Consider the following 13,662-nt stretch of genomic DNA (forward strand, 5'->3'; position numbering starts at 1 on the left):
ATGCAACACAACATATACGAGTAAAAATTTTCCTTACAGGGACATGCTCTTCGAAGGGGGCGAGGGAGGAAGGGGAGAAAACTTGGGAGACTAAATGAACCTCCAAGCGTGAGGGTCTGAGCTGATAAACTGGTTCAGGAGCCCAAAAGTTTTCCAGTACTGCTCAATTTTCACTTTCGTACTGAGGGAGTTCATTTCTATTCACATTCTGACGACTTGGCGATCATTCGGAAAAAAAGGGTCTAGGCAAAGATGCCAGTATGTCGATTTGACAAAAAACATATGCAGTCGAAGGCCAGGACAAATGAGCGCAATCATATATATATATATATATATTTATACCTACTGAAGAAACACTCCACATATATCAGAGACCGAAAAGAACTAACTAGTTCAACAGAAACAACAGTGTATTTGGCAATGTGCCCACCACATTGCATTTTACCTAAGAGCACATGTGCATGTCTACATAATGACGATTTACGACGCACCTTTCAATCTCTGAATGAAACAGCCAATTTAACAATGCATTTGCTCCTTGACAACGGCTGAATACCATGGCATGACAAGAAGCAGCTGCCGAAACATCCTATTTACAGACTACTTCAGTAAGTAAAATCACAACCTGGGCTATCAGAATGCATATCCATGGACGCATCAGCTGAGTTACAGCTATTGGACTCCCTATTTTGGTGGTGCAGGTTCGTTTCGTTGTTTCTTGCCCCATTTGAAGGCTGAACGTTGTTTACAAAGTAGCCTCCTTGAGCAACTTGATAATTCTGTAGGCTCTGCCGAACAGGGCTTGAAAGAGCATTTGAGAAAACATAATTCTTCGATTGCGGATCATGATCCGCTCGTAAGCCATGTCCTGGAGCTGCTATACCAATTGAGCCTGAAGAGACTGGGAAGCCTGAATTTGCAAAATGCATTGGTTGAGAATGCTGGTTCTGCGGTGGTCTAGGCGACATTGAATGGTCCTCTCCACTATAGTCCAGTTCCGACTGACAAGATCATTAAATGCACTTTCAGATACGATCAGTGAATACACTTTCAGACAAACAAAACACAGATCAGATGAACAAAGAGAAGTGGAGGATGTCTCAGATTATTATGACCAATCATTTACTGAAGATTTACCAGAAAAGAAAGAAAATAGGAAACCTAAGGAAACACGTTTTGCAACTCCACATAATTTTCAAATTCAGTATCACCACAGTATGAAATCAGCTTCTCAGGCACAGAATACAGGAAATTATCATCAACTAGGGTACCATTTTTCCATTATAACAAGGATCCAGAGATGCATGATCTCACGAATTACATGCAAAAAGATTATAATAAAATTATAGAAATACCATCTTGTCAGTACCTGATAAATTTTGTTCTACATATAAATAACACATGCACATGCACTCTTCAAGTAAAAGTAGGCAAATGGAGAGAATTAGAAGGATACTTCTCAAAGAGCACGAGAAGCACGGAACACCATCACAATAATGCTGAAAAGCCGCTTGGTCCTCTTAGAAACCAAATAATCACAATGAACATATTGCAACAACAACAACAAGCCCAGTAGAATCCCACCATGTGGGGTCTGGGGAGGGTAGAGTGTACGCAGACCTAACCCCCACCTTGAAAGGTAGGGCGGCTGTTTCCGAAAGACCCTCGGCTCAAGAGAGGAAAACAAGAGGAAAACAAGACAAAAGGTCAGATAGGGCCAAGCATATCAAAAACAATATGAAAACGAGGAATAACAAAAGCGAGGAAGTCATGATAGAAAGGAGCATTAACTACCGTAGATAAATAAGATAATCAAAGTACAAAGGCCCAACAAATATAAGGAGAAATCAAATGGCAATAAACGAATGAGCAAAACTACAACTACTATGGTGAAAGGATAAACAACCCAACCTTCTATCCTAATCTGAGTCCTCCACAATGAACATATTGCAGAAGAAATGAAATGAAAAGCTAAAAAAGACACTTACAAATCTATAATCAGCAATCATCTTATCTCATAAAGCATTTCTTTGAAGTCAATTAGTTCAATAGACTGTAACATGAAACCACATGCAGAACACATTCAAGCTCATTCACAATTTACAAGGTTCTTCATAAGACAAGTATACAAATAATTTCTTTTTATAAATAACACACGTATATAAATCATAACTGAAGAAAATCAGATTTTAATCATAAGAGGCTTAAATTATTGCTGTCTCAAATCTCCTCCTGGTCCAAGTTTCCTGCCATATCAAATACTACATGAATTGTCCAGAAATCAGTAGGCTTTATCTACTACACACTTAGTAGCATTGACACCATATATTCATTCCTTGAGAAATCTCAAGAAAGCTAGGATCACGTCATCTAGAAAGGACGGTATCATCCATTAATGTAAAACAATACAAACTTTTCACGTAACCACAGTGAAACTGAAATATTCTTCATCGAGCCATCTACAAGTCATTAACCAATTTGGATAACTAACCTTTACGCAAACTTTATGGTGAAAATCCGTATAAAAAAAAAAAGTGCTAGCATGCTCAGCCTGTCAAACAGCAGGTCTGGAGTCAATGAAACCATCTGAAGTCCTAGATCTTCATTCCCATGTCTATCTGAATTTCTTTTTTTTTTTCTCTCTTTTTTTTTTTTTTTTGATAGGTTGTCTATCTGAATTTCTCCAGCCGGGATAGATACTACACCCTTAAACCATATTGGAAGAAGTGAGGTTGAAATATTCTTCATCGAGCCATCTACAAGTCATTAACCAATTTGGATAACTGACCTTTAAGCAAACTATATAGAGAAGGTCCATAATTTATAAAAAAAAAAAAAAAAAAAAAAAAAAAGTGTTAGCATGCGCAGCCTGTCAAACAGCAGGTCTGGAGTCAATGAAACCATCTGAAGTCCTAGATCTTCATTCTCATGTCTATCTAAATTTTTTTTTTTTTTTTTTTTGATAGGTTGTCTATCTGAATTTCTCCAGCCGGGATTGATACTACACCCTTAAACCATATTGGAAGAATTAAGGTTGAAATATTCTTCATCGAGCCATCTACAAGTCATTAACCAATTTGGATAACTGACCTTTAAGCAAACTTTATGGAGAAAGTCCATATAAAAATAAAAATGTTAGCATGTGCAGCCTGTCAAACAGCAGGTCTAGAGTCAATGAAACAATCTGAAGTCCTAGATCTTCATTCTCATGTCTATCTGAATTTCTCCAACCGGGATAGATACTACACCCTTAAACCATATTGGAAGAAGTGAGGCTGCTCTGAATAAACGTTAAGCATGAGTTTCTTCTTTGCTGGTGGTTTTCTCTTCTTCTTTTTTTTTTTTTTTTTTGTGTGTGTGTGGGCGGGGGGGTTTCAAATTGCAAGGCCTTAATTAGTTTTGCACTAAGCTGGTGCCAAAATGATTAGATAAACAAATCTACAGACAAAGACAACTTCTAAACAAGCAAAGTAAATAAAATAATACTGAGTCTCCTTGCACGGACTCCCCGTTGGTTCCACGTCCCTCTATCGAATCATCTCAGTCCTTTATTCCTACTCAGATTATTCTCTTCTTTTTCTACTGGGGAAGGGGGCTTTCATGTATTGCGTAACACCTGATGCATGGATTGGCCACACGACACAGGTTTGTCATCGACAAATGCCTGGTATTTAAGTGATAAATAGTAGAAGTGCGGGCCCATTTAACTCCAAGTTTCTATTGTGCACCGTGCCCTCAGGATTTCTCAATTATCAAGAAAAGTGTAATTTCTTTGATATAGAAAAGCACCATAATACAATACAAATTCTCAATTGAGAATGCACAATACTACAAAACATAGTGTTGATTCTCATTTGTGGGATTTCACGAGGAATGCTGAATAAGATTCAGAAAAGAACTGTAAAAGAGAAGATAACAATTGGACGCGAAGCATCTTATATATCAAAATCTGGGTCTCCCCACTTTCCAGTGGAAAAGGAATGAGTTTCCACTATGGAAGGACCCTGAGCACAAATAGAGATCAATGGACTAGAGCATCTCAAACATCTAGCTTTCATGGATCATAATGCTCCTAACCAAAGAACAAATCTTACAAGCTATTTTCTTAGCAGATAAAGAACTCCACAGCATAGACATCAAATGCAAATCAAAGACATCAACTTAAAAGTTAGCCAAACGTACCTGCAGGTAGTTCATCATGTCAGCAGGTGTTACTCTGGATCCTCCCTCTTGTTGCCTCAAGATCCATTGATACATTTTCTCCTATAAAGACATGTCACATAAGGTCAAAAATAAATCTCACGATTCATTGGAAACTAAACCCCCACAACCTAACTAGATCATTCACTTTAAAACATAACAAAGCAAAATGTATAACAGTAAAAACAGCAAAAAACCTTAATAGGCACAAGGCATAATGAAAGCTTAGAAATGAGATGTACTTGCACGTTCCTAGCTATATTAAGGGCGTAACTACGTTGTTCAATTTGGTAAATAAATATCAGTTAACACCAAGTCCAATCTAAAACTAAAATGAATTACTTTTCCATGATCTATTATTTAGAGACCAAGTGCATCATTATGTGACACATTACCACATATTTATTTCCACGTTACTCTTTCCAGGGAGCTAAAGCTTCCTTAAGCATTTTGGGGTCTTTTGGTTGGAAGTATTAAGAAAATAATCTCAAATAAGATTTTGCATAAAATAAGGCGAATGGCCAGATTTGACGGATTAGAGAAAATAATATATGCATAGTCAAGGTAACGTTTACTTGGTCGTATAAGAAATAAATACCGTACAAGCTTCTCATTAAAGAGTAAAATGAGAGTTTAAAGTTAAATCGTTTTCAAATATAAAAATGTGTCATTTTATTGAAACATACTGATAATGAAACAGTATCACATAAACTAAAACAGGAATAGTTATTTACGCGGGATAATGTGAAATAAGAAAACACGTAACAAACAAAGATTAAATTTAAAGACAAAACGCCCTTAAAGTAGGTAATCTCTACATAATAACTCATACATTATTATCCACAGCACAACAATCCCTTCAACACTATTTCACCGCATAAGCAATTCACGCACCATAAGCCCAACATAACATAAGGGAGTATTCATTGTCATTAATAGCTTTTAGATAAACAGCTGATAAGCCCTGGGTGGTGATATACGTGAGAGGTATGCGTTGTGCCGAAAGAAGCTGAGGCTTAGAGAAGTCGGAGGAGTATGGTAGGGAAAAACATGCATGGGATGCCCTTGGCTGGGATATTCTCGGGAAGAAAGAGCTCCAAAAGGAAGTATCTGGAAGATCTTCCAAGGGCAGAGAGTAGAAGATAATACGGAAAAGGTCTGCATACACTTTACCCTCCCCAGACCCACATTGTGGGATTTCACTGGGTATGTTGTTGTTGTTGTAATACTCCCTTATGTCATGCTACCAACGAGGACAATGACATCTAATCTTAGCATCTAGGGCCTTCCCAACTTACACACTTCCAATCTCCTGTCACCCACTTGTCGGTGCGTTCAGTAACTGGTCCTTAGAATATAGCGCTTTTTCATCATTCTTCTTTTTCCAGTTATCCTTAGATGCTTCTATTTGGTTCTTCTTTTTATTACTCCACTTAAGCGCATCATGTGCATGCTTTCCACCTCCATAATCCTCCCCCAACTTCTCTAAAGCCTCTGCTTGTTTCTGCACAAACACACCTCTTCATGTATATCAATCACCCACTGCTTCTTTCCTTCTAGTATCTGCCTACCACCTACCTTCTACTCTTTTGTTATCAAACCTGCTATTACCTTCTACCTTTTTTCCTTCTCTGGTTGGTTCGTATTCGGAACTGCCTATCCAAATTCTATTAATGTTTTTTTTCCGATAGGTAAAATTCTATTGGTATCTGGTTATTAATTTCATTCTTCACATCAAAAACAATCAATGACCTCTTATTTCATGCTACATGCAAAGGCAATCTGATGTACAAATATAGCATTTAGGGATTTTCTTCCCCTGCCACCCATTACTTAGTTTTTTCAACAAGAAGCTACCCGAAGCATGTAGAAATTGTTCACGTCTCTTCTTTTCCCTGCTACCTTTGTTTGGTTCTTTTTAATCCCTTTCTTGCAAAATTCTAACTGAGTGCATCAGGTGTGTGCTTTCCCCTTCCATACTCCTCCCCACGTTTCTTCACGTATATTAACCACCCACTCCTTCCTTCTCTTGTAGTTTGTCCTTTTTAAAAAAAAAATAAAAAAAATCATGGAATAATCTCATTAATTGAAGGGGAAAAACTCCCGCGTGCAAATAGCTCTTGTGGTTTGGTCTTCTCAACTACCTATCTAAAACCGATTGACATCAATAATTATTATTCGCACTGTTCGCCAAACCAATCAATGAACTCTTACTTCATGCAACTGGCTAAGGCGATGCTATAGAAGCCTGCAATATGGGTTCCGAAAAAGACCAATTCATTGAACATAGTTTTGCAATTTCACGCTCAATCATTCTAATCTTTGGATACAAACTGCCATCACTGAGCATGGCAAACATCAAAAGGTTGAGAATTTGGTGTTTAAAGAAGAATTTCTGCAAGGAGAACAACAAACCAATTCGAAAACTTTTGGACCAACAGAAGCAACCAATTTCTGGCCACTTCCTATTCAGTGTTCTACAACAACAACAACAACAACCCAGTGAAATCCCACATCGTGAGGTCTGGGGAGGGTAGAGTGTACGCAGACCTTACTCCTACCAAGGTAGGACGGCTGTTTCCGAAAGACCCTCGGCTCAAGAAAAGCAAAAAAAAAGCATAAAAAAAGGTCAGATAAGGCTAAGAGATTCAAAGCGATATGGAAATGAAATAATATAAAATAAAATAATGCAAGCGACACAGATACCACAGGATAATCAAAGCACAGGAAATAGCAGATAATAGCATACATCGGAGCACAAGAAATTATATTGCGATACTGCGACTACTAATAAGAACGGATAACGAGACTATCTACTAGCCTTCTACCCTAATTTGGGTCCTCCAACCCCTCCTATCTAAGGTCATGTCTTCCTATTCAGTGTTCTATAGACAGAATTTTTGGTTGCCAGATGAAACTGCAAAATTAGACCAAATGTACCTAATAAAGTAAAGCCCTGATTAAAGACTCAAAGAATCTCTTAAGCCAGAGAACAAAGATGTATGAGTTGACATAGACATGGTACATCTAACTCAAGCTAAGAAGAGACATTTACTGGACCAGATGGTATTATCATTCCAAAAAATAATAAGTATCTAAATGTGACTAAAGGGCATTAGCTACCACCAAGAAATGAGGCTACTAGTGCAAGATTTTGAAATGATAGCTGTCTAATCGCGGTTATCCAGTTGACCATTCCAATCCAACCATTGCAGACATCAATAAAATTCCTGTAGAGAAGAGCAGACACACCGAAAACAACTAAAAAAAGAACTTAGCCCCATGATTCATACCATACATAAGCTCTCCAAGTATTCGCGATCGTTCAAAACATCTAGACCTGAATCAGCCAGATACAAACCAGTTTCACTTCTTTTGAACACCAGCGTAAAGAGAAACCGAGTCCCTCTTAGGCTAGTACTCCACTTTTTAAATGACATATTCAAACAACATTACTAAAGTTAAATTGAAATGTACATTTCTCAACAAGTGAGGTGTCCTCGGGTCTCTAGTTCAAGGTTAAGGATGCAACGCGGGATATGCAATACAACATATCTCCACTCTAAAACCTCAAGTCTCAAAAACACACAGAAATGACAACTCCATAAAACTAAAAAGTTAGAAATAATTCTCCACACTAAAACCTCAAGTCTAAAAATAACCAGTAACAACAATTCCATAATATCAGGATTTATCAAACAAGTCTTGGTTAGTTTCTTCTTTTGCTCAATTAATCAAATGTAAACATAAAGAGCTACAAAAACAAACGAATAACATATATTTTAAAAAAAAAAAAAAAAAAAATTAATTTAACAAAATAGATAAATACCAATCGTCCACACTAAAGCCTCAAGTCTAAAAAATACACAGAAACAACAATTCAGTAATATCAACATTTATCAAACAAATCTCTGTTAGTTATTTCTTTTGCTTAATTAATCAACTGTAAACTTAAAGAGCCACAAAAAAACCATAAACAGAATTTAAAAATAATTAATTAATAAGTAAATTGATTCTCCACACTAAAACCTTCTCAAAAATACACAGATACAACAATACCATAACATCAGCATTTATTCAAACAGGCCTCTGTTAGTTTTTGTTTTACTTAATTAATCAAATGTAAAACATAAAGAGCTACAACAACAAACAACTAACATAAAATTTAACATTAATTAATCAAAACAAAAATACATATAATTCTCCACAGTAAAACCTCAAGTCTCAGAAAATACACAGAAACACCAATTCCATAAACATCAACACTTATCAAACAACTCTTATTTACTTTTTCTTCTGCTTAATTAATCAAATTCAAACGTAAAGCGGTACAACAACAACAAACAAATTAACATAAATTCAAAACTAATCAATTAATCAAACAAAAAGTAAATAAATAAATAAATATATATATATACCAAGCCATGGCGTTCACCAGCCTGGAATGAAAGTTTCTGTTGATTCAACGCTTGACTATAAAGCTGTGATAGCGAATTCGCTGCGCTACAAAACGTCGAATACATGGTTCGATCCACCTCATCTAGACTCGATGCTAACGACTTCCGTTTCTTCGCCATCTAAACCCTAACAAACCGACACCGTTTCAACCTCACTCTACGTTTCTTTTCTTTTTTCTCTATAACTTAACCGCTCTCGTTTCGGTCCGTTCTGATGATCGGACGGCGAGAATCGGACGGTGAGAATCGGACGGCGGAGATAGGTTAATGGAGGTGGAGGAGGCGTGAAGGGTTGAAATTGAAAGAAATTGTAAATGGAAGCTAATGTTAATGTATAGCTTTTTTTCTTATAACAGCTTGTAAAATGTTATGTTACGTTATGTTTGTTTGTTTGTTTGTTCCATTCTTCCACTTGTGAAAGAGAGAGGGTGCATGCTAAGTTATCTTGTTCTAGCACCTACTTTTGAAATATCCACGTGGAGGGTTATATGTATTTTCGTGCCAATTGGGCTGTCGGTGAGATGGACTTACTGCTGTTACTAAAAGCCCAATAATCAAGATACGGGATTCTCTTTGGATAACGTGGCAAACATTTAGACCGTATTTACGAAATATAGTTATAATTTTAAAATATTATTAAACATAATTATCGTATTTACGAAATACAGCTATCAGCGTTGATATAGTGTGTGTTGATACAATTCTTTCACAGATTTCAGCTGATACAACATGCGCTGATACGACTATACCCGTTTGATACATCTGAGCTGATACCCGCATGATGCATCTCTTCCGCTGGATATAACAATTGTTACAACGTTTTTTAATTACGCTCTAAAATATAACTATTTATGAAATTTTCTCTTTTTCTTTAAGTTGATTTGAAAGGGAAATAGATTTTCTACGTAATGAATACGTGAAAAAGAGAATATTTAAGGCATGGTATTGAATCCAAAGTATATAGACTAATTTATTGTTAGGAAGATTCTTGAAGTTTATGAAGTGTTAAACATCCTACTACTGGTATGCTTGATTTTAGATTTCGAAGTCGTACGAAATAAAGTCAAAATTTTCAGAAATTATGAGAATTTTCACTTTTCACCAACCTCATGGACTCATGGTGGCTGGGGAAATCATCAAGTAGATGCCTAAAGTATTTTATCCTTGGGCTTAATTGAATAACTGATAAACATCAAATGTTAAAGAGTAATTTCAAGTGTTAAACTGATTTTATAAACAAATAACTCTGTGTTTGAATAGAAATGTTGAAAATAATAATAAGTAAATGAAATGTATGATAAAAAAGTGATCAGTAAATCTGTTTAAATGACAGAAATGCTCTTAACGCTATTTACAAAAGTTTTAACAAAAAGATGATTGAATCACCAAAATATAATCGATGTGATAGTGATGTGGAGGATTATTCACATATTATTAGGGTTTGTCCAAAGTCTAAATCAGTGACTGCTAAACCAATGCTTTAATAGATTGATGATATTATCAATTTTGGCTTACAATCGTTGTGGCAGGTCACATCTATATTTTCAATAATGTGCATGCATGGAAAGAGCGTAAAAGAAATTTGATTGAAAATAACTATCTACTTGCTAAAACTATATACAATCATATTACACCCTTTTGCTCGAGAAATTATTAATGCATTTCCTAGTCCAAGGACTACATCTAAACATGTTAAACTAATAGCGCGATCCCTTCCTTGTACAGGAAAGATAAAATTGAACACCGATGAAAGTGTTAATCTGTAATCTTGTGATGTTGATTTTGGATGACTCTTTAGAGATGCTCAAGGGAAGTGACTGCTAGGATACTCGAGTAAAATGAAACCTACTTCAAGCGTCAAGCAAGGGCCACGTGTCACAAACCAAATGGGTTATGAAGTTGTAGAAGTGGAAACATATTGCTTACCGGTTCTCAAGCTTATCATGAAAAATTAAAGGACGTACAACATCCTCCACTTAGACATATTATTGAAGATTGTAGATATTTGTTGCGGGCTGACAAGACCACGATTAGACATGTCTGGAGGGAGGCAAACCAGCGTGCTGATTTTCTAGCAAATGAAAGTCATAATCAAGAAGAGGCTTTGATACTCCGAAGTCATGCATTTAAAGACATGGAGTTTGTTCTCCTAGCGGATATAAACCGTGTTGTTTATGAACGTTTTTAATTATTTGTCTTTCCATTGTACCAAAAGAAAAATAAAGGGAAGCAATATTTTTCTTAACTGTTAAAGCAAATCTAGAAAACCCTGCTTGTCCATAATTAAGTTATTTTAATCCGTCTTCCACTTTCAAATTTTACCCTCCGTCTTCCACTTTCAAATTTTACACGAATTTGATGTGTAATTTATTTCTATAATTTGTTGGAGTGAAAAATAAAAGTTTCGGGTACTAATCAACTAACTCCTCGAGCCTAACACCCTGCCTTTTAAAGCATTGCGCCCACTGCTCATACCTGGAGTCTAGAGGTTTCTATGATATGATTGACTCGATTTTGTGTAAAAGGAAATTAAATTAATTAGTGATTTCTAAATATTTTTAAAAATTTATTATTAATTTAGGATAATTTTGTTGGTTTAAGTTGTTTTCGTTTTCTTGGGTTTATTTATTTTTGTGTTTATTACATAACTAGAAATATCGAGAAATAAGAATAAATTAGCATCAGAATAGTTTAGTAGGCCTCAGTACTTGTCCATTTTGTCATCCTAGTGTTTATATTCACTATTTGCCAACTGAATCCTTATTGCTCTCATATTGTTATTAGGTTAATGAATTGAGTTACGTGAATATGATTTAGGGTGTTTATTATGTTATAATGGTTCGCTCGGTGCAAGTTAATAGGTATTGTGTGCCAGCCATATCGTAATCCATTTCGGGGCTTGACAAACTTAGTATGTGTGTGTGATTGTGATTTAGTTTGGATTTTCTCTATCTAATATCAAACTCAAAATTATTTAAAGGACTATTTTATTTTAATCAAAATTACCCAAATTTATAGTTGTATCTCTAACCTGAATTATTTATTTATTTATTAGTAGTAAAAAATGATTTTTTTTATTTTGTAAGTCACATAATCAACACTACTTATGTGAGGATATTTTATTACTTGACAAGTGGACACTTGCTTGTTTTAAGCATAAACAAAAAAGACAATATAAATTTTTTTCCTTAATTAAAATGCTTAGCTAGAAAAGAAAAAGAAAATTTAAAATATCTTCAATATCTTCAAAATTGACAATTAGAGAATAGTAACAATATATATTGATCATTTTATATTATTTTATGTTATTATATAATATGTAATAATCCAATTTCTGCTATATTAATGAAGGAATGAACTTCTCTAAATAATTAGTGTTAAAATCCCAAAACTTTAGTGCTATTGGTCTTCTTCTTTTTTGCTAAAAGAAAACTGGATAGAGTTACAATTAAGGACAGATGATCATGAACCAACTGCACTTCTGTATAAACATATAAATAGATTCGACTCTACTATGATTTTTAATAGGGAAAAGGGCTTGATTTGCCCCTCTATTTTGCGAAATAGTTTACATTTGCCCTCTGTTATATTATGTGATAAAAAATACCCTTGACGTTAGTATAGTTGTTAACAATACCCCTAATTTTAGCAGAGGTCCACCGTGGCCGGGCCAAGGAAATTTTTGGGTTCAAACTATACACGTGCTATCTTCTAGTTGGATGATATATTTGATTAATTATATTTATTTATTATTTCTTAATATACCTTTTTCATTCCAGATTCTTTTTTTTCCTTTTCTCTTTCTTGCTTCTCTTCTTCCTAGGTCACTGCAAGCTCCCTTTCTACGCCATTTCCCCCCCCCCCCCTCCCCCCCGGTTAAAAAAAAATTCTTTGTAAAGAGATTTGTTCATTGACTTGATATTAAAAGGAATGAAGAAAGAATGGAGTACGTTAAAGGTCGAGGGGTATTTTGGGTGGTTGGAAAGCTTGACGTTCTTCGACACCATTTTTTCAGCTCATCTTCAAAAGGAACAAGTCCAACTAAAAAAGAACCAATAGATCTGAAGTATCCAACAACAATCATTAACGCCCAACTGAAATATCTAGCAAACTACATCAACATTTCCAATCAATTACCAATGCTTCACTTTGTAGCAACTGCCGATAAAATTCAAGCCCAAAAATTCAATTTCAAGAATAACCAATCTCTTCTTTTTCTCTTTTGTTGCCTTTTATGATGGTTTGTTGGTTATGATTTATGAAAGAGGAAGAAATGGGTTGTTTCAGTTAGATAAAGGCCTGGTGGGTGGGTTTTAGTGTATATGAAATATTGTAGCTATTTATATTCTAATTAATTAGGAATTAATGTGTAAAAATATCAGCAATGAAAAAGGAAAAACTTTCAATAAGAAAAAAATATTAAGATTTAGTATTTTTTTTTTTTAAAATCCGGTGGTGAGGTGGCGTGCCACATGGCCTCCATCTCACCCATAATGTCAGGCCATGTAGGATTGCAATAGATGAGAATTCGCCACGGTGGATCTCTGTTAAAATTAGGGGTATTTTTAACAACTATACTAGCGTCAAAGGTGTTTTTGGTTGCATAGTATAACGGAGGGCAAATGTAAATTATTTCGTAAAGTAGAGGAGCAAATCAGACCCTTTTCCCTTTTTAATATTTACAATTGAATATTTGATAAAAACAATATTTAGAGAAACAATTTAGTTTAGATACTCAATAACAAAAATTATATTACGAAAGCAAAGATTTTAGAACACTGCAATTAAAAGATTTCGTAATGCCAGGTTACCATTCTCTATTTGCATATTTTAGAGATATTTTCCACTGTATTACTTCTATTTTTTTTTTTTTTTGCTTGTTTCTAGCTAGGCAATTAAATTAATTAAGGAAAAATATGGATTTTAACATTGCCTTTTTTGTTTATACTTCAAACAAGCAAGCATCCACTTGTTAGCCTCACACAAATAGTATTTGTTACGTGGC

The 13,662-nt window shown here is 35.1% G+C and overlaps 1 protein-coding gene across 1 annotated transcript; it reads right to left on the bottom strand.

The window, feature by feature from the left end:
- Positions 1 to 305: 305 nt before the first annotated feature.
- Positions 306 to 9,053, bottom strand: LOC132627375 (uncharacterized). The gene is made up of 3 exons (XM_060342688.1): positions 8,619 to 9,053; positions 4,183 to 4,263; positions 306 to 1,001 (listed from the first exon to the last, which is right to left on the bottom strand). The coding sequence occupies exons 1-3, from the start codon at positions 8,775 to 8,777 to the stop codon at positions 606 to 608; spliced, it is 636 nt and encodes a 211-aa protein (XP_060198671.1). The 5' UTR covers positions 8,778 to 9,053; the 3' UTR covers positions 306 to 605.
- Positions 9,054 to 13,662: the final 4,609 nt, after the last annotated feature.

Source organism: Lycium barbarum, chromosome 2 (genome assembly GCF_019175385.1).
Source record: "Lycium barbarum isolate Lr01 chromosome 2, ASM1917538v2, whole genome shotgun sequence".
Taxonomy (NCBI): domain Eukaryota; kingdom Viridiplantae; phylum Streptophyta; class Magnoliopsida; order Solanales; family Solanaceae; genus Lycium; species Lycium barbarum.